Source organism: Podarcis vaucheri (genome assembly GCF_965113315.1).
Source record: "Podarcis vaucheri genome assembly, chromosome: 3".
Lineage (NCBI taxonomy): Eukaryota > Metazoa > Chordata > Lepidosauria > Squamata > Lacertidae > Podarcis > Podarcis vaucheri.
This window is the reverse complement of record NC_138761.1, coordinates 96,701,768-96,729,732: the sequence shown is the minus strand read 5'-3', so window position 1 is coordinate 96,729,732 and position 27,965 is coordinate 96,701,768. Positions and strand designations below refer to the sequence as shown.

General features: G+C 43.9%; 1 protein-coding gene across 5 annotated transcripts in view; it reads left to right on the top strand.

Moving 5' to 3' along the window:
* The window catches only part of ASAP2 (ArfGAP with SH3 domain, ankyrin repeat and PH domain 2), a 107,481-nt gene that overhangs the window by 48,535 nt on the left and 30,981 nt on the right, over positions 1 to 27,965 (top strand). For all 5 annotated transcript variants that reach the window (XM_082215484.1, XM_082215485.1, XM_082215481.1 and 2 more), the window contains exons 6-11: positions 2,064 to 2,193; positions 5,915 to 6,000; positions 14,664 to 14,739; positions 15,414 to 15,500; positions 19,254 to 19,357; positions 19,786 to 19,855. In XM_082215484.1, the coding sequence (XP_082071610.1) occupies positions 2,064 to 2,193; positions 5,915 to 6,000; positions 14,664 to 14,739; positions 15,414 to 15,500; positions 19,254 to 19,357; positions 19,786 to 19,855 (553 nt within the window). The remainder of the gene's footprint in view (positions 1 to 2,063; positions 2,194 to 5,914; positions 6,001 to 14,663; positions 14,740 to 15,413; positions 15,501 to 19,253; positions 19,358 to 19,785; positions 19,856 to 27,965) is intronic.

Here is a 27,965-nt window from a genome sequence, read left to right as displayed (position 1 = left end):
AGGGGTTGAATTGCAACCCTGGAGATTCTGTGTATTCTTTAATCCTTGTAAGCAATGGAGGTTTAATTAAATGCATCCACTGCTTTGGTCCAGTAGCCTTAGATGACAGCGGATAGTAACTAAAACGGTAAATAGTGTTTCCTCTGCCCTTGTACGCAAACCTTCCTTTGGTCTTGTTTTCAAGAAACAAACTGTTGACCCTTTCACAATGGCCTGGTGCAGAACTATAATGCCTAATCTCCTGTCTATGGGTTAGCAGTCAGGATAGCACCTGGCAACCTTGTGCACCCCTCCTCTTGCTTAGCCATTCCTTATTCCATTTCAGAGCTAACTATGGTTTGCATTACATGTGCTCCGGTGTTAATGCTATTTGCAGGTAGCCCAAACCACAGTTGGCGGACCCACTTCTAATCCAACTACGGTTATTAAAAACGCAAGCGTAGAGGGAAATGATTGCCTATTGTGTTCTCTGATAACGTTGCCAGAACTAAGAATGCAAGATTGGGAATGGAGTATTTTACTTCCTTAGTGCCTTGTGCTGTTAAAATGGTCTGAAGCATCCACATTTGCGGAAATGATGACAGTACGGATGTCACCCATTATGTCAGTTCTTATGCAAGTGTATAACAGATGCAAACGAAGGAATCTGCGCTGCCTACATTTTCTGAATAAAAAAGCCTTTCTCAGCACTTCTCTATGCTGCACGGTTTTGCATATGTCTGAAATTATAGATATGTATGAAAATGTTGAAATACCAGACACAGGCTTGTGCCTAGAGCATCCTAGGGCAACAAGTCCCTTCCTGAATCACAGAAGTGTGAATCATACCTTGTGCCTTGTGTCCATATGCATCCTTTTTATACTGAGCCTCATTCCCTCTTTAAGAATCTGCCCCTCCGCAATTCATGGGTGCAAATAATTTTAACAAATACAACGTGCCTTTGATTTTTATCGCATGTGGTTCAGTGGCTTCAGCGGGAACCGTAAACACAAATGTCAGTGCAAAATGAAGACTCCTGCCCCCTAATCCCAGTAACCTAGTTATGTGTTGTAGGTTTTGGTGTTGCTGTTTTGTTCTCTGCTGCACTGCTGCTGCCCATGCTGGTCGACAGTGACCTTTGGGTAATCAGGGCAGCTTGCTTACTAAGACTCGGAAGCCTCCAACCCAGCCCTTCTGGCTTGCATTTGCAATGTCAAGTTGGCTCAGGAACAGGAAGGGAAGACAGCTGTGCTCTGGGTTGATGGGGGAAGGGTTGGCTTCATTCAAAGAAAGTAAACTCGGCTGACAAGGGAGTGCTGTGTAAAGCTGGCTCACAGAACTGGCTAAGGAAGTGTAGCAGCTGAAAAAGAGTGTGTAATATGTGGGCCGTGTTGTGAGGATTGTTTGCCACTTGGTTGTAAAATGTTCCATTAACTAGTTCTTGAGGATTATGAGGCAACTTAGTGAAGAAATTTTATAATCTTAACACACAGAGGTGGTCAACTGGGTTTGGCTTCAGAGATATCTTAATTTGCAGTGGACTCCATCCACCTTTCAGTGACCCAACTTTTTGTTAATAAGTGATTTGGGGTTGTTTTTTAGCTCATTGTTTCATTCGCAAGGACAAGAATGAGTGCCTGTGTGTCTCTTTTGCGGATACTTTATTGTACTGGTATCTCATGCACATTTTTAAAAAGGCTATTACCAGTCCCACTCTTCAGAGAGTATTTCAGAAACCCATTTTGTTCCTTAGACCCTACACCTAGTTGATGATGGCGTCATACTATCCAAGGGCTCCATGGCTGTAAAAAAGGGAAACCGATTACATACCTGCAGCACAATACGGAATTTAGCAATTCCTGTGCAAGTTAGCCTGATTTTAGTGAGGAGCATTTTAGTGTGAGCGTAAAACTCTGTTGATCTGGAACTTAGTACTATTGAGCTCAGCAGGATGGCTCCACTATATACTGGGTGGGTTGCCGTTTAATTTTGGGTGTCGAGCACAACCCTGAAACAAAACCGAAACAAGTAGAAGAAGGAGGTTTCAGGCTGATGGCCCTTTCGTTGGTTCTCTTCCACACAGGACAAAAATAGAGAAAGAGAAAAAGGAACACGCTAAATTACACGGGATGATACGTACAGAAATAAGTGGGGCTGAAATAGCAGAAGAGATGGAGAAAGAGAGGAGGTTCTTCCAATTACAAATGTGTGAGGTAAGAGTGAGCATTTTGTTTTATTTTTATTTTCTGTGGCAAGTGCTGAAGTAAAGGGAATTTTGAAGCTAACCTGGATGGTTCCAGTTTTAGGAAATAATTTCTTGCTTTTTACGCAGTTATTTTATTAATGATCAACTGGCATCCCGTGAAGCCTGTGTGTGTGTGCGTGCGTGCGCGCCCGCGCAGATTATAAACAAACCAAATAGGCAAATCCTTTATGCAAGCATTCCCATCCTAGGCTTAGGGGATTGTCTCCTGCGCCCATTCAAGTTGCCATCTGCTGCAGTATTGTTGAGAGATGGGGAAAAATAAAATCTCATTTTATTTGGTTAAGTAGGGAAATTTAACAGCTGTTGGGAAAGAGCTGTTCATGCCCTGAAGGGCTGCAATGAATTTGCTGCCTGGGGATTGTTCTGTAATGGTTCGGTTTCAAACTTGGTTGCTCTTTGGTTTTGTGTGGCAGTAGCCCTGTGTGGATTGTCCTTGAATCCACCGTTAGTAGGACTGGGAATGTGCTACCTTTGAGTTCCCCTCGCCTCAATGTAGTTTCTCTTCTCGCTTCTCACGTGCCAATTCTCTCCTCACATTTCTGGGCAGCTCTGATCATAGTTTGCAAACTACGGTTGACAGTAACCTGCAAACTATTGTTTGAAATAATGGATTAGAGTTGGCTTATAACTTGTAGTTTGGGGGCTACACAGTTTACCTATTTGGTTGTTGCGGCAAACTGTATATGTAAAATAAACAGAAATGGAGGAGAGAAAATAAACATAAGAGGAGCCCTGCTGGATCAGGCCAATGACCCATCTAGGTCAGCATCCTGGCCTCTTAATTGCCAGCTAGATGCCCATGGGAAGCTCACAGAAGGGAGCTGAGTGAGCCTGCATTCTCCCCATTTGTGATTCCCAGCAAGTGGTATTCAGAGGCATAGTGCCTCCAACAGCGGAACATAGGCGTTGTGGCTAATAGGCACTGATGAAAGGTAGAGATACAACACTGAGCTCTTAGCGTATGTCTGTCCCTCCAGACCATGATCTGAGGATTGTCTGAGTCGAACTGGTGTAGCAGAATATCTTCAGATTTGACACTGTTAAGTTTCTTCTACTTGAAAGAATTTGACCAAGCGAATAATAATAATAATAATAATAATAATAATAATAATAATAATAATAATAATAATAATAATTTATTATTTATACCCTGCCCATCTGGCTGGGCTTCCCCAGCCACCCTGGGCAACTTCCAACAAATTATTAAAATACAGTAATCCATCAAACATTAAAATCTTCCCTAAACAGGGCTGCCTTCAGATGTCTTCTAAAAGCCTGGTAGTTGTTGTTCTCTTTGACATCTGGTGGGAGGGCGTTCCACAGGGTGGGCGCCACTACCAAGAAGGCCCTCTGCCTGGTTCCCTCTAACTTGGCTTCTCGCAGTGAGGGAATCGCCAGAAGGCCCTTGGCGCTGGACCTCAGTGTCCAGGTTGAACGATGGGGGTGGAGATGCTCCTTCAGATATACTGGACCAAGGCCGTTTAGGACTTTAAAGGTCAGCAACAACACTTCAAATTGTCCTCAGAAACGTACTGGGAGCCAATGTAGGTCTTTAAAGACCAGTGTTATGTGGTCTCGGCAGCCACTTCCAGTCACCAGTCTAGCTGCCGATTTCTGGATTAGTTGTAGTTTCCGGGTCACCTTCAAAGGTAGCCCCACATAGAGCGCACTAGTAGGATGACACCTATAGCAGTTTAGAAGCAGAAAACACTTGCATGGAGAAAATTAAGGCAGAAAGTTGGGGAGTTTTAGACACCATAAATAATATAAAAAGATGTGTTCGGAGCTCTGTGACACAGAGAGACAATTTTAATGTGTGGATTTGGGTTTGTTCTGGTTTTCCTCCTCTATTATCTTATCCACCACCATATAAAAGTACAAATAACTCTTCAGTCCTAAAATATCCACCAGAAATATAGCAGCTCCTGATATTGTATTGTAAGGTAGAAAAGTAAGAAAAAGCACTTGGTGTGTGCATAAAAGCTTATTGTAAGTCGTATATAGTTTCTGTGGTACAGTCAAACCTCGGTTGTCAAACGTAATCTGTCCTGGAAGCCCTGTTTGGCTTCCAAAATGTTCGACAACCGAGGCGCGGCTTCCGATTGGTTGCAGGAGCATCCTGCATTCAGCGGAAGCCGCATTGGATGTTCAGTTTCCGAAAAACGTTTGAAAACTAGAGCATTTAATTCCATGTTTTCGGCATTTGGAAGCTGAAGCATTCTGAAATGGAGGCGTTCAGAATCCATGGTTTGACTCTATTTTTTAGTAGGGCTTCCAAAATGAAGAGTAGTTGATACTGTGTTCACATGAACAAAGCTGATTAGTGCTAGATGCTTAGGATCAATATACTTGGTCTTAATTTGTGAGGAGCTACTAAAGAAGATTTGTTTGCGCAGTAAATTAAACTTGAATCTGCTGTGCTGGAGACCTTACATGTAGTAAATTAATTAAAGGAAGAGGGAATAGCAGCATCAATGCAGTGCCTTGCTTACGTGAGCTGGGTGTCTGTCAGGGTTCCTTTTACTTTTACCAGGTGCCCACATTCATGGTGGGTGAGATACCATGATCAACAATGCAATCGTAAATCCACTCTGTTGGGTATGACTCTCATACATTTCAACTAAGCTAATTTCCAAGCAAGTACAGTGGTACCTCGGGTTACATAAGCTTTAGGTTACATACGCTTCAGTTTACAGACTCCGCTAACCCAGAAGTAATACCTCGGGTTAAGAACTTTGCTTCAGGATGAGAACAGAAATTGTACTCCAGCGGCGCGGCAGCAGCAGGAGGCCCCATTAGCTAAAGTGGTGCTTCAGGTTAAGCACAGTTTCAGGTTAAGAACGGACCTCTGGAATGAATTAAGTACTTAACCCGAGGTACCACTGTATGCTTTAGATGTTAAGGCTACAACTGAAGTTGAAGACTTAGCCTTCATGTCATGTTAAATTAAATACCAGTTTTTATTCATATATTAAAAATTTCCCCAGTACTCCAGAGAATTATGGATACAATCATCTGAGAAATCCTTAGTGTTGTGCCACAAATTGTTTAGAAATGCTCCCTGCTTTCAAAAGTACCGTAGTTTGTTTTATTTAAGTTATTCATTATATACCGCTTTTCAGGGGGACCTCACAAAGCAGTTCACAAAAGACAACAAGTAGTTTGCCGTGTGGCAGAGGGAGCTGCTGTACAGTGGTGCCTCCGGTTACGAACTTAATTCGTTCTGGAGGTCTGTTCTTAACCTGAAACTGTTCTTAACCTGAAGCACCACTTTAGCTAATAGGGCCTCCCGCTGCTGCTGCGCTGCCAGAGCACAATTTCTGTTCTCATCCTGAAGCAAAGTTCTTAACCCGAGGTACTATTTCTGGGTTAGCGGAGTCTGTAACCTGAAGCGTCTGTAACCCGAGGTACCACTGTATAATAAAGCTTTGGATGTGCAGAACTAGTTCCACTTGCTTACACTAGATAGCTGAAGAAAACCTTTTCAGCATTTGCTCCATCTGTGGTGGATTCCTCCCACCCCGTACACCCACCAAAAAATGCTGTTTCTTTTCTTTGAACTGTTGAGAATTGAAATGGTTTATTTGTCACTAGCTCTATGACCCTCATTCTGAAACAGTAATTAATAATTGTTTTTGTGTGCACTATTTGTTTATTTATTTTAACAGTACCTGCTGAAAGTCAATGAGATCAAGATTAAAAAAGGAGTTGACTTGCTTCAAAACCTGATCAAGTATTTCCACGCACAGTGCAAGTACGTTCTCTGTCTCTTGGTAACTGTATGCTCTCTGAAAACATTGTTCTTCCTACTTTCTCTGACAGAATAGTAGCACTAATGTTTTTTTGGAGGTGACATGTGCAAATCTGTCAAGCTCAGCTGTACGTATATTTCACTACTGTTCTTCCGTCAGACTGAATGGTTTAAAAGGTCAATTATGGCCGGCCGGGTGTATTATTACAAATGAAATGAGGCGTTGGGCTCAGATAATACCAAGCCATGCAGTTGTCTTTCATTCGTAATTTCCACATGGCCATTTGGCATGATTAGTAATCTGCGAAAAGGAATGAGGCATGTCAGCTATACCACCTCTCGTATTTTGCAGAATGTGTCTAGCGACTGACAGGAGTTCTGTTTCACAGGGATGGGAAAAGCACGCCGTTGGGAACAGTGCGCCAAGAGCCCTGGCTTTTCACTCGTTTTTAGCACCCGCTTCCCAAAGGGTGGATGTTTTAAAAGTGGGAGTTGAGCACTTAACAGCCAGTCAAGTCACCAATACACTTTATGTAGGAAGTTGCCTTATTCTGGGTCAGACCATGGATCTATCTATCTCTCAGTATTGTCTACACATTGATGTTCAGTGGCTGTCTGGGGTTTCAGACACCCCTGCCAGGAGGTGCTGGAAATTGTAATAATAATGATAATAATTTATTATTTATACCCAGCCCATCTGGCTGGTTTCCCTAGAACCTGGAACTTTCTGTTTGCAAAGCATATGCTCTGAGTTATGCCCCTTTTTCGAAATATGCATTCTGTGATTTGTTCCTTGCTGTACAGTATTGTCTTTTTAGAGTGGAATCATTTTTATGAAGCATTTTTTTTTCCAAATATGCAGATGCAATAAAACCAAAAGCCCAGCAAAAGAAATGAAATGGCATACGGGATAAAGATCAAACAATGGGAAAGGGACAACGATAAAAATATATTCCAAATGCATAGTATTTATCGAGCATTTCAAAAAGAGGCCGCTGATGGTTGTTAAGTGCTTGGTATTAACAGGCAAAATAATGTTCCACCACACAATATGGAAAGTTTCAGACTTAGCATTGCCCTGCAGAGCTTGAAGATGAAATGTGATCCGCCCCCCAGTGAGATGTTCCAGACGCTTTTATTCCAAAGCAAAAGGTTTAAGTTCTGTAATGGACAATCATGCAACAACCGATTAAAAAAACCATGCATTATTTAAACGCAATATTTGTATTGCTGCCTTCAAAAAGAGAAAGGAATTCTAGCCCAGGTGAATGAGCATGGAACCAAAGGTTTCTTCTCCAGACCTTCCTTAGCTAAGGTAATACAGAGACAGGGAGAACGATAGAGATATGGTTCTGTATAAAACTCCCAAATCATAGATGTCTGTGGACTCCAAATGTCAATATTTCAAAGGCAAAGTCTTTGTGTCTACCAGTAGCAATGAATATAACCCTCCCAGTCAAGAGCTCCATAAGGGGCTCCCTTATGCACATGGCGCTCCGACATGAATAACGCACTCCATGTTTATTTGCTGTCATTCAGAGATGACCCTAACAAAAAATGGGAAGGAAAGGCCTTTCTTTTTCTGCATAGCTGTGGAAGTTCTTGGAAGCGCAAGCAGCTGCCAAGTCTAATCTAAACATGGCTCACTTTGATGGCAGACAGAGCAATCCAAACCTCCTTTATTCTGGGGGATTTTGGGTGTGGGTGTGTGTGAGAGTTGAACTGTATGGAGGTCCCCTTTGCTCAGTTTTTATAGAATCATAGAGTTGGAAGAGACCACAAGGGCCATTGAGTCCAACCCCCTGCCAAGCAGGAAACACCATCAGAGCACTCCTGACATATGGTTGTCAAGCCTCTGCTTCAGTTTTGCCAGCTGAATCAGCCTCCTGCTGACCACCAAATGGGCAGGTGGGAGGGAGGTCTGCTAGTAGTATCCCCATCAGTAGAGGCTCATAGAAAGACCTGAAACAGAGCAAAATGGGACTGAGCTAACCCTGGATTGTGGGCCACCTGGAGCTGGTGCAGGGATCAGACTATTGCCTCTCCCCCAATGTTTTCGCCATAATTGCCAAGTGCAGATGGTGGCAGTGGCAGTGCCACTCCGCAGAGTCACACCAGGAATGGGGAAAGGGGTTAGGATTGCATCCTTAGTGTCAGGGGATGGTTAGCTGCTTGTGCTTAAAATTGTGCCCCTTCAGAGTTTGTGCGACCCCACCAACCTCTGTGTGTGACAGAGCTCCTCAGACATGTCTGCTCTAGTCACTAGTAGAGTCTGACAGTGGCTGTCTGCGGAAGCGCTTCCAGCAAAGAAGTTCCTTAACGGAAACGCGTCTCCTGGACTCACGACGTGGCAGCTTCCGGCGAAGCATGGGTCTCCCTGCAGTTGCTTCTGACACCTCCCCGCTATTTTCGCTCGAAGTGTCTCTCACCCCTTTCTCTCCCCTGCTGCTTCCTGCCTGGGCTGCTGCGTCTCTCTCAGCATTACTGAGATCCTCCTCCAGAGACCCCGCGCTCCCCCTGCTGGTCCCTGCTTTGGCTGTTGACTCTCTCCCAGTCTCTGGGAGCCTTACCACTTCCCTTTCCTCCGATGTCAGTTCCCTGACATCCACCTCCCCTCCAGGGCCCCCCTCTCCCCCGCCCCTACTCTCTCCTCTGGGCGGTGAGGAGCTGAAACCCCTAAAAGAATCCTCTTCATCTTCAGACGTCTCGAACAATTCCCTCCATCGGTCTTCGTTCCGACTCGCTCAATCCTCCTCCACCTCGGAATCAGCGAACCCCTCCAACTCTTCTTCGTCGTCGGTGGTGGCGAAGTATTCCCTCCGGAACCTCGCCACTGGCTGGGGTTTTCTAGGGAATCTCTGATGAAAAGTTTCAATCAAAACCTCGTCATCTACATCCTCTGCCCTGACCCAGGTGTTTTCCGACTCCGGCTCCCCTTCCCACATTACCAAATACTCTACTTGATCTCCCCTCCACCTGGAATCGAGAATCTCCGCTACATGGTAGCTGTGTTCTTTTTCCTCCATAGCTGGTCCCCTATTGACCCTCCCCTCTCTGTCCCCTATATACGGTGACAGCAATGATCTGTGGAACACTGGGTGCAACTTCATGTGGTTCGGTAACCGGAGTCTGAAAGCCACTGGGTTGACCTGTTGCGTGACTTCAAATGGGCCCAGTCTTTTGGGTCTTAACTTCTTACAACCTCCTTTAAATGGTAACCCTTGGGTGGACAGCCACACCTGGTCCCCCACCCTAATACTTTCCCCTTCCCTTCTGGTTTTGTCTGCCTGCCTCTTATATTCCTCCTTCGCCCTGTTTAAATTAAGTTGGAGCTGGCGATGGATCGCTTCCATTTCTTCAACGAACTGTTCTGCGGCAGGAACGCTCCAGTTCTCCCCCTCCCCCCCTGGGAAGGCTCGGGGATGACACCCGTGATTGGCCAAAAAAGGGCTCATCCCCGTGGACACGTTCTCTGCATTGTTATAGGCAAATTCTGCCAACGCCAGCTTCTCCACCCAATCATTCTCTCTGTCATTCACATAACACCTCAAATATTGCTGGAGGACACCATTAGCTCTTTCCGCCTGCCCATTGGTTTCTGGATGACGGGCAGTGGAAAAATTCACCTCTACATGCAATAAGCTCATGAGCTTCCTCCAGAACCTGGAAGTAAATTGTTTCCCTCGGTCCGAAACCACCCTCAAGGGGGCACCATGCAACCTAAACACATTTTCCACAAACAATTTGGCGGTTTCTTCTGCTGTGACCGCATGTGAGCAGGCTATAAAGTGGGCCATCTTGGTTAACAGGTCTACCACAACCATAATGGCTGTCTTCCCTTTGGACCTGGGCAGATCAGTCATGAAATCTATTGCCACTGCCTCCCATGGTCTTTCCGGCGTGGGTAGTGGTTCTAATAAACCTGCCGGTGCCCGCCTCTCCCCCTTGGCTCGTTGACATCGGTCACACCCTCTCACATATTCACGCACATCTTCCCTGACCTTGGGCCACCAGAATTCCCTGGTAACCAGCCACATGGTTTTGTGTTGCCCAAAATGCCCTGCTGTGGGGCTATCGTGCAGTTGCTTGAGTACCTTTTCCCTCAATTCCCCTTCAGGTATGTATAACGCTCCCTTGTAGTACAACGCCCCGTTTCTCTCCTCAAAACCCCCGGGTTTGTCTCCCTCCCTCCTGAGACCCCTGAGTTTGTCCTGGGCGTATTCATCCTGCACCGTTCCCTCTACCAGTTCCCTTTGCCCCACCAAAGCCGCCCCACACACCCAGCGGTCCTCGGGAATGACATGAGTCTCTTCGGGTGCACCCTCTCCCTCCAAATATTCAGGTTTGCGTGAGAGAGCGTCCGCCCTAACGTTCTCCGGGCCTGGTACGTAACAAATCTCAAAGTTAAATTTGGAGAACTCCTGGGCCCATCTCAACTGCCTTTGGTTGAGCACTCGCGCCGTTCTCCAATACTCTAGATTCTTATGGTCCGTGCACACTTGCACCTTCTGTTGTGCACCAATTAGTAGGTGCCTCCATCTCCGGAAGGCCTCATAAATCGCAAGAAGTTCCCGGTCGTACACCGTGTAGTTTCTCTCAGATTTGTTCAGCTTTCGCGAAAAGAAGGCACACGGTCGCCACTCTGACCCCTCCTTCCCTGGCTGCAGAAGCAGCACTGCCCCTATGGCTCTGTCAGAAGCGTCTGTTTCGACCCTCAGCTTTTTTTGTAAATCCACATGTAGAAGTTGTTCGTCAGAGGCGAAGGCCCTTTTCAGTTCCTCAAACGCTCGCTCCGCTTCCCCCGTCCAAACAAACTTCTTTTTGCTGCTGAGACAGTCCGTGATGGGCGCCGTCAGGTGGGCGAAGTTTCGGATGAACTTACGATAAAAGTTTCCAAACCCTAGGAACCTCTGCACATCCTTCTTGGTCTTGGGTGTTTTCCATTCCAGCACCGCTTGAACCTTGCCGGGGTCCATGGCCAACCCCTTGTCTGACAAGCGGTACCCCAGGAATTCCACCTCCTTGGTATGAAACTGACACTTCTCCAGTTTCACCCACAGTCTGTTGGCTTGCAGCCTGCTCAACACTTCTCTGACGTCTCTCACATGTTGCTCCTCATTCTCCGAATACACCAACACGTCATCTAAGAAGGCCACGCAATTCTTGTAGAGCAAAGGCCCCAGTACATGGTTCATAAAGGCTTGAAAACACGCGGAGCCTGTTTGTAATCCAAAAGGCATAACGAGGTATTCAAATGCCCCCAAAGGGGTGAACATGGTGGTCTTCCATTCATCCCCTTTCCTTATACGTATCAGGTTGTACGCCCCCCTTAGGTCCAGCTTTGTAAAAATCTTTCCTTTTCGCACCCTGGTCAAAATATCATCAATCCTGGGCATAGGAAAAGCCGCTGGCTCTGTCACTGCATTTAGGGCCCGAAAGTCACATACCAGCCTCGGCTTGTCCGTGTTTTTTTTATCCACAAAAAACACTGGGCTACCCCCCGCTGCCTTGGACTCTCTGATGAAGCCTCTCTTCAGGTTCTTGTCAATGAACGCTCGCAACTCCTGCATCTCCCTGTCTGACATGGCATACAACTTGCCTACAGGAAGCTGTGCTCCAGGGAGTAAATTGATCTGGCAATCAAAGGGCCTATGCGGGGGTAGTTGGTCCGCTTCCTTCTCGCTGAACACGTCGCTGAGATCAGCATACTGTGGTGGCACCTTCCCCTTCTCCATTACTTCCGTCCCTGCTAGGGTGGCTTGGGCCCCTGCTGACCCCTTTTCCACCCTGCAGTGTTCTAAGCAATGTGCTGAACCGAAGGAAACCACTCTTTGATGCCAGCCCACCAGCGGATCATGTAGGGCTAGCCAGCTCATTCCCAAAATAATGGGAGCGCCTCCCAAGGTGGCCACATTAAACGCTATCAGTTCTGTGTGCCTTGCCACCCTCATTATCATTGGGACGGTCTGCAAGCTGACGCCTCCTCCCAACAGTTCCCTGCCATCGATCGTGGTCACCTGCAGGGGGTTGCTTAAAGGGATAGTCTGTATCTGGTGCTCAGCAGCAAACTCCTTGCTCATGAAATTGCAGGAGCTGCCTGAGTCCAACAGCGCCTTTATTTTTAGGGGGTGTCCATTTTGCAGCTCTAGCGACACTTCAATCACTAGAGCAGGTCGAGGAGCTTCTGGCACTGGCACTTGGGGAAGGGGCACTTTCACTGCTCTTTGGCCTGGCTGCAGTGCCCTGCTGGCAACCAGGCGTTGGCTTTTACCTGCTCCGTTTCTCCCTGCTCTTCCCCCTCAACAGCTCCCACCATCCCTTGCCATTCCTTCCTCTGGGGGCAGACTCTGGCAAAGTGACCTGGCTGTTGGCAGAGATAGCATTTCCGGGCTCCCTTTCCCTCCTTCTTCGCCCCCTCACTGGGCTTTGAAAATGCGCGCGCGCGGGCTGTTCCGATTTCCATCGGCTCTGCCGGCGGGAAAGCTGGCTCAGGAATGTCTGGAATGCGTAACTCCTTCCAACGTTCCCCTCTCCCTTCCCGCCTCTCCATGGCTCTTGCCTCCTGGCGCGCTCCAATGGTCAGCGCAGATTTGGTCAGCTGATCCATAGACACCGCCCTGGGGCTCCTGGCCAGCTCGTCTTTCACAGCTGAAGAAAGACCTTCTTCAAATAGCATCTGAATGGGTGCTGCCGATAAATCCCACCCCAATCTGTGAATCAGCATGGTAAATTCAGTCCAGTACTCACGGACAGATCTGCTTCCCTGCTTGCAAGCCATTAGCTGTCTGCGCACCACCCCTTCCTCAATATCGCTGGAAAACATGATATCCATTGCACGAAAGAACTTCATAGTGTCCTTTAGGATATCATTGTGCGTTGCCATCAGGGGTCGAACCCAGTCCCGCGCCCCCTTCTCAAGATGCCCAATTACGAACGCAACTCGCGATTCCTCATCAGGGAACTCATCAAACTGCACATTCAGAGCATATTGCATCTCAGTCCTAAAGGCATGGTAATCCTTGGGGTCCCCCCCAAACTTCTGCACCAATCCTGGTACCTTTCTGGGGAACTGAGTGGTTCTCCCCTTTTTGTCAGCATCCTGAGCCCTTCTCTCCTCGAGCCTCGCCGTCTGCAGCGCAAGTTGGACCTCCAGAGCTTGATACCTTTCTTCCAAGCTTGGACCAGCTCCAACCCCTGCGTCTCCGGTTCCGGCTGGGTTGCTCATGATGCTTTCTCCTGCACAGGCAGCGTACAGAGACTGTCAGACTGCTGTCAGGGGATGGTTAGCTGCTTGTGCTTAAAATTGTGCCCCTTCAGAGTTTGTGCGACCCCACAAACCTCTGTGTGTGACAGAGCTCCTCAGACATGTCTGCTCTAGTCACTAGTAGAGTCTGACAGTGGCTGTCTGCGGAAGCGCTTCCAGCAAAGAAGTTCCTTAACGGAAACGCGTCTCCTGGACTCACGACGTGGCAGCTTCCGGCGAAGCATGGGTCTCCCTGCAGTTGCTTCTGACACCTCCCCGCTATTTTCGCTCGAAGTGTCTCTCACCCCTTTCTCTCCCCTGCTGCTTCCTGCCTGGGCTGCTGCGTCTCTCTCAGCATTACTGAGATCCTCCTCCAGAGACCCCGCGCTCCCCCTGCTGGTCCCTGCTTTGGCTGTTGACTCTCTCCCAGTCTCTGGGAGCCTTACCACTTCCCTTTCCTCCGATGTCAGTTCCCTGACACTTAGTTATCTACCAGATTCAGTGCATATGGTGTGAACTATTGGCACTGTTCTCACATCTCATATAGAGGCACAAAAACAGGCTTGGGTCATATACTGACTTACATGTTAATGAACCCATAGAAACCCAGGATAATATAATATTGGATGTAAACAACTGTTGGGTGGCCATGATCCAGAGCAGGAGTTTGAATGCGTTTCAGAAAATCACACACAAGCAGACAGAGATTTCTTTGTGGTTTTGATTGCTGCAGCTCTCTCGGGCAGCAACAACTGAAAGGCAAACTTGCCTTATTGGGCAGAACAGCAATGAAAATCCCCAATACATCTGTATGGGCGCTGTTCCTTTACCTGAATTTAAATGACTACTATGGATGACAGCCAGAAACTCCAGAATGAAGTCATGAAGAGCGCATTTTTATTTTATGTAAGAGAGAATACTTGTCCCCTTTTGTTTTGAAACCCCTTTGTACCATTTCAGTCTTCTTGCTTTTCGTTAAGTTTGGGTTAGTTGGTAAAATAGTGATGGCGAAATATTGTTGCATCAAATATCGCGACAGGGATATTTTAATCAGCCTTTTTTCTCAAAACATCAAATAGCATTTTTCCATTTCCTCATTTGAATTCTGCTCTTGTCATGAGAATCTCAAAAATCCCACAGGAGCCCAAGAGATATAGGTCAACTGTCCTCTTCCCTAAGACTATTGAATCTTGCCTGTTCCTTTTGTTTCACAAAAAGGGTGTAGATTCCATATTGCAGAGGCGCCTAAAGGAAATGTGTTTTGTGATCAAGTTTCTTTACAGATTTTCACATTTAATTAGTGTGTTGCATGCACGTGCACACAAACACACACACTGTTCGATGCTTCGTCTTTTACGTTCAGGAAATTTCAGGCAACTTAAATTAATTTTATACTCCTTTTTATTTTATTTTTCTTCCAAAGCTTCTTTCAGGATGGCCTGAAAGCAGTTGAAAGTTTAAAACCATCAATAGAGAAGCTCTCCACAGATCTCCACACAGTAAGTAACCATATCTCCCTCATATTACTTATTACACATGCATGCTTTGCTTTCCAACTGGAGACTCCAGAGAATCTCATAAAATTAATAATAATTTAAAAATTCCATCTAAAGAACAAAATAAAGCCACAAAAAGCAGCACACACCTTCACAACTTTTAAAAATTTCAGCGGGAAAGAGATGGACCCGTAAAGGAACAGTATTCAGGAGAGAGTGGAGAATAGAATGAAAGAGAGAGAAAAGAAACACAACTTTTAAATTATGAGCTCAAAACGGCTATCTTGCAGATGGACAAGGTTTAGCAAACCTTGAGGAGGACCAGTAGAAAGGGCAATTTCTCACCTAATCCAGCAGCAGCCATGTGATGGAATTTTAGCCAGCCAGCCAGCCCTGGCTCCCTCCCTCTCCTAGTTCTGTCTTGCAGGGCATTTGGTCTTATTGTATGACTGTTGTACGGGGCGGGGAGGAGATTGTCCATTGGAACCAGAAGCACCTGTGTGATGGTGCCTGAACATGTGAAGGGGAGAGCAGGCCCTTCCTGGCCTTCCCCACTCCCAAGTGTCAGTGGATGTGCTGCTTAAGGGTACAGGAGCATTACCCCGGCATCAAGGCTTGTACTGACAAGTGGAAGCCCTCCCAGTTTATTTCAAGCTTTTGTTGTGTCTTCGCTGCAGATTAAGCAAGTGCAGGATGAAGAAAGAAAGCAATTAATTCAACTTAGGGACATTTTAAAAACCGCACTTCAGGTTGAGCAGAAAGAGGTGAGCATCTAAGGTGATTTAACACACTTTTTTTTTTTTACTAATTTAATGGGAACATTTATAGTTTTAGTGGTTGTATGAATTTGTTCTGGGTTCAAGGTGATCTTGTTAAGGTTTCTGCAAAGCTTCTCTTCCCCACCCACTCCCTATTTCTTGCACAATTGCTTCTTAATTGCTTGCCTGGCACTTGGGTGTTATGGTAGAGAATCTGGAAATGTAGACTGGGTTTTTTTGTTTTTAAAGAAAAAATAATCTGGGAGAGTTCATGTTTTGTGTCTATGTGATGGCTTTTGGAATAGTTCCCAGAGAGGAATAAAAGTGAAAAACAGATTTTGCCTGAACGTGTCAAATCTATGCAATTTGTTCAAAGACCAGAGCTATACACGGATGAGGGAACTTGTGACTCTTCAGCTGTTGTTAGACCCCCAACTTACCCCAGCCCCAGCCAGCATGGCCAATGCTCAGGAATGTTGGGAGTTGTAGTCCAACATCTGGAGGGCGGCAGCCTCTCCATCCCTATACTATGTGGTGGGTCCTGTACCACACTCGAATAAACTATGTGGATTTTCAGACAAAAAGCACACTTCTTCATGGTCTCTATTGAGTTCCTCCTAAGGGTTCTGTGTCTTTTGTAGAGCCGCCTCCTTTGTTTTAAAAGAAATTATATCATCAATAAGATTATGCATAATGCCTTCAAAATTGAAAAACCTCTTTCACCCACATTTGCCTCTATTGAGAGAGCAGTTTATTTATTATGAGATACCATCCCCTCCCCAAAGCTGTAATCTGTGGAGCTTTCTTAGAATGTTACATATGATGGATTGACTTCTGTCTTGACATCCAAGTCCATTTGTGGAGGAGACTGGACAGTTATGTGTAGAATTGTTTACTAATGAAAACTCACAAAGGGCAGATGAGAACGAGAAGATTCTGTTGCTAAGGCAGAGGATCATTCCTTACTCAAATTAAGGGCCTTCAGCTCCCACATGTGTATAACCAGAATGACCATAACCACTGAGCAACATCTCTAGATGCAGCCAACCCTTTAGTCACCATGGGTTTCCTTCTTCTGGGGTGCACTTAGCAATGCAGTCCACATGCTGCCTTAGAGCCTGCCATTCTTCAGGAAAGATTGGGAGCCCATGGGCTTGAATTCCCTCTCCTGGGTTCCATCGCATTCCTGTGGGTTGGGGAGTTTTAAAGCAGCTATTCTCCAGCCCTGAGTTTAACATACCAGCGACTCTCTGCTATTTCCTGTTGCCTGCAATTGGCCCCCGGGGGAGCATGAAAACCCTTGTTGGCTAGAGGCTGAGCGTTTCCGGGGGTTGTGGCCCAGAGGTCTCCGGTTCAGCACGTTCATAACCATTAAGTTCAAGTCAACGGGGCTCGAGTCCAGTGCGTACATAGGCTTTCACCACTAGTTCTCCCAATTTAGTTGGCCTGTCTCCCTCTTTGAAAGTGTTTAGGGTGGCTGCTTGTAAGTCACACCAGTGATTGGGTTGACTTCTGGGCATAGCCTGCTAAAGAGGCAAGATTACTCAACTGGAATGAAGAACATTTGGCCTCTTCAGTAGTGGAGCTGCAAAGAAATCTGTAGCTGTTTATGCAGCTGTATGTATATGGCCACATGACCCGGAAGCTGTACACTGGCTCCCTTGGCCAATAAAGCGAGATGAATGCCGCAGCCCCAGAGTCGTCCACGACTGGACCTAATGGTCAGGGATCCCTTTACCTTTATATATATGGCCATATTGTTTTTTTGGCTTATGGTTTTCAATCCTGAGCAGGAGTTTTGGTTGAGACAAAGGGTGGTATTCAGCTAAGTGTTATCCAGAGTAGCCCGATTGAAATTAATAGACTTGATTAAGTTAGGTCCATTAATTTCAGGGGATCTACACTAAGTAAAACTTAGTTGAATGTCATCTAAAATGTCCCTAGGGGGACAGTTTCCATTTCTGATTAGGATGAACCACCTTATCTTTCAGAAGCATGGAGTAAAGCATTTAAAACTATATGTCTAATTAGATTTTGTCGTATCTGGTGCTGTTAGATTTAAAAGCGTATGCTGAGTGGCTTTCAAGTGCACTTGGCTCCACATCCCCAGGGTACCCCAGTGGTATGTATGAAGCAAGGTCATGGAAAGTCGCTACCCCTAAAATGAATGGAAAATTATTTTTTTTGTGCATAGATAATTTGGATACCTAGTTTTGGGTACATGCACAAAAAAGATACCTTCAGATCTGTGCTATTAGGGCCTTAATGTGTCTTAAACCAAGTCAGAATCCCTCTGGTGTACTATCCATTACTGCTTTGTTTTTTGCACTGCAACTGATCTTTTTTTCTTCCTATAATGCATTTGCCTTTTGTGACCGAAGTCTAGGAGAGTAAGTCCTTTGAATGTTTTCGTAAATGGTACATTGCATGATTGTCATGTGCATTTCAAGTAACTGGTCTTCTTTTCTGAAACATAATCTGTTGGCCTAATTGTTTCATATTTTGCAAATTGTGTGAACATATTTTAGCTATTTAAAGGTGGATAAATTAAATCAAGGCAAAGCACATACACTGATACCGATCTTAATTATTTGAGTGCTGATCCTTCTATAGCCAAAATGGCATCATCCACTCACAAGAGGAAAATATTAGCAGGCACTGGGGGAACACCAAAGTTTGGAATAAAATAAAATAGAATAAGATCTTGCAACGAAAATCCTTGTGGCAAAAACAGCCTAATGGAACCTGATCATGCTCAATGGAATGCTGAATGACTGTTGGGTGGAAATTTGAAAAACAAAACAGGAGGAGGGGGGAATGGAATGCAGTGTCTCAAATCCTTAGCTGGAGCACTTCACACTGCAATGTTTAGTTGCAGGTCAGGCTAGTTTGAAAATTATTTCCTTTGCTGAAATCCAGTTGCTTGGCTTTTGTCCGTCTGTGAGTCCCTTGGGCTCTCTTGTATTTTGTGTTGTGAAGGATGCGTGAGAGATCTGTTTGCACATAGATTAATTGACATGTATGTTGTCCCTGTTGAGTATTCATTGCTTTAAATATTCATATGTATACTTAATTACTCTTTGAGAGTCCATTCTTTTCTCTTGTAAGCAAAACCTGGCTTATCAGAACATACATTCGCATCAAATTCATAACTGAATTATTAGGAGCCAGTTTTTGCAAAGTGTATGCAGCGAGATCGCAACATAAAAACCTACGAATTTCTGCTTAATCAAATTGCTGAACAATTGTGCTTTAGTGCAATGAGACACTGTATTGAGCTAAATTAACTGTTGCAGCAACGCTTGAGTCGCTACCGATTGTATGTGCTACTGAGAAGTCTAGAAGGGTATTTAAAGAAGTTAGCTTTTGCAGGGTAGTCATGATGGGACTGTCAGATCCACAGGATCGCCCCAGCATCGTGCTTGCAGTTGAAAACAAATTGTGAATGCTTTGTAACCTGACTTGTGTATTGTATGTGCATTAAAGCATTTGCCAAAAGCTTGAGCTGCGAGTCTTGAGTACTGTGTCCACCAGTAAGGGCCTAGACAACCAGGTCTTTTTGATGGTGGCGATGCCTGGATTTTAAGTGGCCCATTTTGCTGCAGAGTGAAAAAAAGAAAAAGTGAAAGTTGCTTATGGATCATTTGTCATCATCCGAGCTGGTTGGGCTATGAATAATGGGAATGTGATGGAGTTTTGAGCTGGGATTGAAACAGTGGGGGTTTTTTTGGTAACCAATCTATTATTTTTTGCCTTTAGGATTCTCAGCTCCGTCAGAGTACGACTTATAGTTTACATCAACCTCAGGGAAATAAGGAACACGGCACTGAAAGAGATGGCAGCCTCTATAAGAAAAGTGATGGGTGTGTATGCTTTTTCTTTCCTTTCTTTTTTTAAGTGATGAGTACAGTGGTACCTCAGGTTACATACGCTTCAGGTTACATATGCTTCAGGTTACAGACTCCACTAACCCAGAAATAGTACCTCGGGTTAAGAACTTTGCTTCAGGATGAGAACCGAAATCGTGCTCCAGCGGCGTGGCGGCAGCGGGAGGCCCCATTAGCTAAAGTGGTGCTTCAGGTTAAGAACAGTTTCAGGTTAAGAACAGACCTCCGGAACGAATTAAGTACTTAACCCGAAGTACCACTGTATGTAGCTTTGAAAGAAAAGTTAGAAAAAGAGCTTGGCAGTCTTTTGCAACAATACGAGTCATACCAAAATTTAGATCTCCTTCTCTCTCTCTCTCTCTCTCTCTCTCTCTCTCTCTCTCTCTTTTTAAAAAAATAAACAGAATCAGAAAAGTGTGGCAGAAGAGGAAGTGCACGGTTAAAAATGGTTTCCTTACAATTTCCCATGGTACAGTAAGTATTTGTTTATAGTACTCTATGCACACAGCCTGTTGCTAATAGGGGGGGGGAAGCCAAATTAGGCTGCCTCTGTATTTATAGTTACAGTATCAGCCAGATTCCCTAACTGAGCATGTTCATTGAGATCACTTAACTTTTCGAAAAAGCAACAACTTGGCCAAATTGCTATGAGAATTAAATACACGCCCACTCATTTGTTACCGTGCCTGATGATGGGTTTTGAAAACAACCAAATGTTTTACTATGTTGTTAAAAATAATGAGCTCTTGTTCTGGGCAGATGGATGAGGAAAGTATAAGTGACATGCTCTGGAAAATAATCTGCTATTGCGGCATCATGTTTGTAAGCCAGTGTGTAAGCCAGTTTGAGAGCCAGTGTGGTGTAGTGGTTAAGAGCGGTAGTCTCGTAATCTGGTGAACCGGGTTCGATTCCCTGCTCCTCCACATGCAGCTGCTGGGTGACCTTGGGCCAGTCACACTTTTGTGAAGTCTCTCAGCCCCACTCACCTTACAGAGTGTTTGTTGTGGGGGAGGAAGGGAAAGGAGATTGTTAGCCGCTTTGAGACTCCTGAAGGGGAGTGAAAGGTGGGATATCAAATCCAAACTCTTCTTCTTCTTCTTCTAAGAGGAATCCTTTTAAGTGTAGAGTTCTTGCTGTTTTTAAAGTAAGTGATTGGGTCTAGAGACACAGGGAGCTGCTTAATACAGGGAGCTGGCCATATTTTCTACCCAGACTGACAGTGGCTTTCCGGGGTTTGGGGCAGGATCTCTCCCAGCCCTATTTGGCAATTGAACCTTGGGACCTTTTGCGTGCAGATTCTCTCCTACTGACCTGTGGCCTTTATCCATCTCAGCTAGAATGAAAGCTGTTAATTCGAACTTTTTAGGCCGGTGTTAGGATGGGATTTGTATTATTATTATTATTATTATTTTGCCATGTAATCTTTAAATTAGTTGAGGAAACAAAATAAAATCTAATCTTGTTGCCCAGATATATTATGCTAAACCACAGCGCTTTTCAACAGTTAAATATTCCATGAACAATCATGCAGATAAATAGATCATTTATACTACCTAGAAGGTTTGTTTGTTATTTTATTTTATTCATTAATTAAATTTATAAACCACCCCTTCTATCACAAGATCTTGGGGCGGTTCACAGAATAGGCTTAAGACGAAAAGTCAGGTAATGCCATCCATAATATCGCCCGGCTACGAGTATGACGGCCGCTCCCTGCAGGGCCCTTTCCACCTGGCCTAGGGGGCAGGGCCCACACTCACCAGCCCTACTGAAGAGGCTCCTTATGAGGCCGGAAGAACATCGCCTGGCTATTGTTTTATTGATTTATTAATATGCTGTACACCGCTTTGATGCGGGCGGCGCTGTGGGTAAAACCTCAGCGCCTAGGACTTGCCGATCGCATGGTCGGTGGTTCGAATCCCCGCAGCGGGGTGCACTCCCGTCGTTCGGTCCCAGCTCCTGCCAACCTAGCAGTTCGAAAGCACCCCCGGGTGCAAGTAGATAAATAGGGACCGCTTTCTAGCGGGAAGGTAAACGGCGTTCCGTGTGCTGCGCTGGCTCGCCAGAGCAGCGATGTCACGCTGGCCACGTGACCCGGAAGTGTCTGCGGACAGCGCTGGCTCCCGGCCTATAGAGTGAGATGAGCGCACAACCCTAGAGTCTGGCAAGACTGGCCCGAACGGGCAGGGGTACCTTTACCTTTTACACCGCTTTGAGATTTTTATTAAAAATATAAAGCGGTATAGAAATTGAAAAAATAAAATAAATAATATGCCTTTTGTACTACAGAATTTGTATCTGCTTAAGTTACCAGTTTTAAATGAAACAAAAAACCTGTTTGGCTTTTTCTGTACACCTCTAAGGATGTTAAGAAGGTCATTTAACTGAAAACGTGTCATAAGCAAGGACTGGTATTTGCTGTGCAGACAGGTTACATAAGAACATAAGAAGGGCCTTGTTGGATCAGACCAATGGCCCCATCTGGTCTAGCATCTTAGAATCAGAGAATTGTAGAGTTGGATGGGACCATGACGGTCATCTAGTCCAACCCTCTGCAATGCATGAATTTTTTTGTCCTAACATGGGGCTTGAATCTTGTTCTCACCATGGCAAGCCAGGTACCTCTGGGGAGCCCACGAACAGGACACGCATACAACAGCCCTCTCCTCTGTTTGCCTTCCAGCCACTGATATTCAGAGGCATTCTTCCTCTTAATACTGGTGATAATAAATAGCCACTGTGAATAGCAGCCATTAAGAAATATTATTCTTCATTCATTTATCTAATGTCATTTTGAAGCTGCCCATTCCTCAGCGTGGCATGGAAAGCTAATATCTGCGCTGTGTGACTGTCTAAATATTCATAGTCTGTATAATAATAGATTCATCACGTGACCTACTGTGTAATATTTGTAATTCTTGGCCTCAAAAGACATACGTTTTAGCCCCAGTTTCTTCTTCCATGTAGAAATGCAACCAACAGTGTGTGAGACAGAAGGTCATGGAATTAGATTTTATGATGTTTGTATTATTATGTTCAGTTATCATTTAGACAATGTTGTTTAAAGAACAGCTGTTTTTCAAAAAAACAGAATGAGAGATATATATTTAAAACTTTTTCATTTCAAAGTTTAGCTAACCCAGAATCAGAGCGTCTCTGCAAATGCAGAAAACAGGAAACCGATACTCTAGAGCATATATTCTTTTCCTCTGATTTTGGCAGTCATGCCAGAAAACAATTATTTGAGGCCCTAAAATTGAATAGACAGATTTTTACACAACCAACTGTTCAGGACCTGCTGGCGGACAGCGATGACCAAATTACTTTAATAGCGGCTGAATTTTTAAATGCTGTCCATGAAGAGAGAATGGGCCATGATAAAGAGACTTAGTGGTTTTTAATGGTAGGTGATGTTGCTGTGTTGTATTATATTATCTATGTACATCGATTTATTTCCTGGAGTTAAGAATAGGTCTGGGATAAATTGTGTTTGCTGAGCCCGTATTTTATACAGTCTGTATATGATGTTTGTTTGTTAATGTGTGGTGTGCTATGCCTAATAAAGGATTTTGAATTAAATATTTAAAACTTTTTAATTTTTTTAAAAAAATTATTTTTAAACTATTCTTATTTCTTAAAAATAACTAAAATTATTTTTAAACTAAACTATTTTTCACAACTCTGCCTGATACCTAAAATGGGAAAGAAGCAGTGAAAGACGACTATTTTACTGTTTTCTCTTTGCCTTTAACATTTATGCACAGCTGTACTTTGCCATATGTCCTCTTTTTAATGGTTAGAGTCATCATAGCGATCCATAGTTAAAAGTAGAAATTTTCTTTTTTTGCTCTTCAAATTATGGCAACCCTGCTTTCTACCTTTTTCAAGACAGTTACCTCTCTATACTTCCCCCCTTTGTTCTCATTTCATACTGGCTTATTTCTGATGAGCTTCAAAACCATATCTTTTTTTGGGGGGGGGGTTATGAACAAACTTTTTTCTTAACACATTCTCATTTCCTTTCCCTTGCACATGGCTTTGCTGACATCAGTTTCCTGTTTATCGCTAACCATTGCTTGCCGTAAATTCCAAATTGGCCAACTATAATTAGCACTTGTTCTCCCAGCCAGAATCAACTCTGCCGCTTCAAATGGTGGTTTCTAATTCTGTTTTTGAAGCATGTGTTAGCTTGCTAATTTGGGTGTACCGACAAGCTGAGGTTTGTGTTTCACAGGAAACTAGAGAGCGCCACATGTAAAAAGGGGAGGGGGAGAGTATGCGAAACTGCAGTTTGGTTTCCAAACCATGGTGTGAGTGTGAAGGTTTATCTTAATCGAGCCACTGACTTTTCAAAACTGCTTTACCTAGGACTTATTTCCAATGCTTACAGCACAACCCTATGCATGTCCACCCTGAAAAAGTCTCACTGACTTTAAGTTGCAGCCTTATACAACTTATGTGTAGGAAACTAAATATGGATATGGTTTTTTCATATTCTTTTTACACAATAACATTTTTTGTATAAAATAGTTGTTGCAGGTGAAGTGGCCCCCAATTTCCAGCACTAGATGGATTTTAAATATGTTTTGCAAAGTAAAAACTAAAAGGTTGGGGTTGCAGTCCAAATTCCTTTCGAATTCAGGGTTGGTTTTTTGAAAATCTCATGTGCCAGAGTGGATACAGTTCGTTCAAACATGGACGGGGTTCTCCCAAGATCTAAATTAATTCTCCTTTCTTTCACTGTAAATTTAATTGTATTAGGGCCTTCTATACTTTTCTGGGAATACCATCTTTACAGCAGGATTGGGAATAATTTATATGCTGTGCACATAGTTGATAATTCTGCTTGGACACTGCTAGAAGTGACTTCTTTGTTGGTTATGGCCCCTAGTTTGTGCAGACTTTTTTCTGTCTGGTGAAATAGATAGTCTCAAAATACAGACTTTGTGTAGTTGGCTTACAATACACATAGGTACTAAAGGATCAACACTTGTCTTCTCTTGTGTTTTTACCAGCTGATAAATATTGGCTGGTGCCTTCTAGCAAGCAGGAATGAAGATCAACACGATTGAAATTTATTGTTCTCTATCAGTAAGAAAAATTTAGCAGTTCATGGGTAACAATTCAACATATTTTCATCTTTGCAATCCACCCTATTGTCACTTGGGACATTCTACCACACATATGCCAACTGTGCGGCTCTCAAGTTTAAAAAAGCCCTTTTCTCCAGTATCCAGTCAGGACAGCTAACCAGATGCAGAAATTCTGGTACTTGCAAAATCTGCACTTTTCTCAGATACTAGATGCTTGATGCATTTGAGGGATTGAGGTTACTTTGCCTTAATGCATATTAAGAATCATTAGAATGGCTGCATGCCCTGAATTTCTTCCTTGGACATGTGCCTGTGGCTCCTTGCCCTTTCAGGATAGGCCTCTGACAGACTGACTAGATTGGCTCTTCTTATGGTTTTCAGCTCCGATCTACCTTTTGCTGTGGCCCGCAGAACTGTTTAAACTTCCTCTTCCTCTTTTGGCATTTTGGTGTGGTCATTCACACTAAAGGCATCATTCCTTGTTTTCTGCTGTGTTTTGTTGGGTCACCTGCCATTGTTGCTGTGTTAAGGCCTTCCAAATGTTATTCCCCACGTCTGGTAGGCCTTGCCTTTAATGCCAGATATATATCAGTACATGCGTGGCTACTGTGTAGTGGGTAAAAAGGAACACACATGCGGAGAACCACTCCATTAGTATGACCATAGTTGGTCTGAGATTGTGCGCTAGGTCATCAAATTAGCTCCTGTTCTGAGTTACACTGGCTCTTGAACTGATCTTGGTCTGGGGCAGTTCCATTTTTTTCTGACCTTTCACGTTCTCTAAGGTGTGCATTGTGCCTCCCAGTTCCCATGTTGTAGAAAGGAAGATTGTCCTTTTTCTTCCTCCTCCAAGAACATTAGATGAGCATTCCTCTATTCATGTGCGCTTTAGCTCTGGTGCAATTATGTTGATCTAGTTATGTGGGATAGCCTTGTTTTTGCTATCCTTAACTTGGGTCATCCTTCCACCCCAAATCACGTTGCCTTTACCACTCCACCCTGGCTACTTCTAACATACAAACAGATTCTGGTATTTTTTCTTGTCTCTGCCAATTATTGCTACACATCTTCCTTTTCAAATACCAAAGCTGTAGATGGATTCTGAAGATTACCTTTGTTTCTAAAAAGAGAGTAAGGTTGAGCCAGTGGATCAGATAGGAACTTTCCATTCTCCAGAATCTAAAGGAAGAAATGCCAGGCCAAAGAATGTTTTACATGCACCAACTTCCCTGTTTGCTGTGCCAACATTATAATGTCATTGTAGTGTAATGTTATGGTGCAGCGCTGAATTCAGCAGTTAGTCTGTATAGTCCTAGTCTGTTGACCTGCTGTTTTCAGTAAAACCCTTCAGGTCAAGTTTCTAATTAAATGCAATGGAAACCCTGGCCAAATGTGTTTCCTAGTCATTTAAATTGTCCTTTGTTGTTGTTGTGGTTAAAAATGGAAAATAAAACAGTGATTGTTTGTTTTCTTCTCGGTTACGCCTGCCCTGTTTTAATTAGTTTCTTCTTTTATTTCTCTAGAGAAACATTCAATTATCTTTCGCTTCACAAAGAGACATGGGGCTAATTTTAACTTTGTTGTGTTTTGTCGGTGTAAATATATTCACACTGGCCTTGGTGTAGGCTAGGCTCTGTCCACACGACAGCATTCATGGGTACTTGGGCTGCTGTTTCCGTGCGTGCATTTGTGCATCTCCATCCACACGCAAGCGCTTTCAATTTTATGCCTCCGAAATGTAGCTTGATGTCCTGTCTGCACTTGTAGCTGGTGCTTGAATGGGATGTCTTCCCTCTGTGTTGCTGCCCACTTCCTTCAATTAGTGCTTCCTCACTCACTGTAAGTTCACGAAACCTGAGGTCTATTGTGAATATACATGCTATTTGCTTAGCTGCAGGTGCCCACCGTCCAATTTTTATTTTTGTAATACAAGTTTTCCAGTATGCCAGGTTTGTGCAAATCAGTCATTAAAAAATAAATTTAAAATACAGGTGTGTTGTTCTAAGCAAGGAAATCTGACCGTTCCCCTGTAGGCATGAAAACAGATGTTTACCTGTGCCACACACCTTTAAAATGCTTTTTTGTAAAAAAAAATACAGGTTTTCTAATATACTAAATTTGCTCAAGAGAGATGTAAAAAAACATGTGTCGCTCCAAGCCAGGCAAAGAAAGATTGGGAATCACTTTCTTTAAAGCCCCTGTATTGGGAAGTTTTTAATGCTTGATGTTTTGCTGTGTATTTATATATGCTGTATCTTCTTCTTCCTCTTTCCTTCTTTTCCTCCTCGTTTTCTTTCCTGTCTCCTGTACCTGCCAGGGCAAATGTCATTTTTATTTTTAATACAGCTGGTTATGCAAGAGTAATTCCAGGCAGAAGAGTTGTTTTAAAAACAGTAATAATGCAAATGTGCCTTCAGGAACAACTGGTGATAACGGACAGGCCTTTGCTTTACACTGATAGAAACAAAATGGAAACGGGATGTGGCAACAGACCACACCCAGTGAAACATTATCACACTTAAAAAAGAAGTCCACCCACACAATGCAATTCAATCCATCTGCAGTTGGATAACATACCATTTTTATATTGCATATTCTTCTTTTATCTGTGGCCTAGGAAAGTACCAGTTGCTGCAAAAAATCGAGACGCAAGCAGCTTCAAATCCATGTTACACTCCAGTGTTGATGAGCCCTAAATGTTTTTGCTCCCATGCCTTAACCATGTGTAAAATCTGAATGCAATCGTTTGGTGTAAACTAGCCCATAATGTTCTCATAAACCAGTCATGATGAAAAGATGTATCCTTAGGAAGAGGAATCCACCATAGCTTTGTTTTTGCAAATATTTACTCGCACCATAGTTGTCAAGAGTTGAACACATGCAAAAATATCTCTGTTTGCCTTTACTGTTTATGAAACGTGCCACTAATATTCTTGTGTAATGTCCGACTGCAATAGTCAGTATGAGTTTTTCTTCACGCTGCATCTCTTGGAACTGCTTTGTCTTATGTTTTTATGGTAAATATATGCATGTAATGTTAATTGTGTCAATAACTCTTAATAGTTTATTTGTCTCTAGTGCCTACTATAACAAGTCGGAGAGCCAAATGTTACCTTGTCCTTTGGATCCTTTACAAGAGTTCAAATCATTTTAACTTAGTCTAATGCACCTTTATTACTAAAGTAGATGCTTCCTGTATTGGCCAAGTGTTGCAGCAGGAGTATGTGCTCACGAGTAAATTATAGCGCTCACACAATTATTTCATAAAGCATAAATGGCAGTGGTGTGAGTTGTACCCATTGACTATATTTCTGAATGGAACTTTAGAACAAATCCAGCCATTCTTGACCTGCTTCCCAAGGCTCACATCTTTCTGAGGTGTAGACACATCTTAATATTGTACAGTGGTACTTTGGCTTACAAACATAATCTGTTCCGGAGGTCCAGTTGTAAACCAAAACAGGTTGTAACCCAAGATGTGCTTTCGCCAT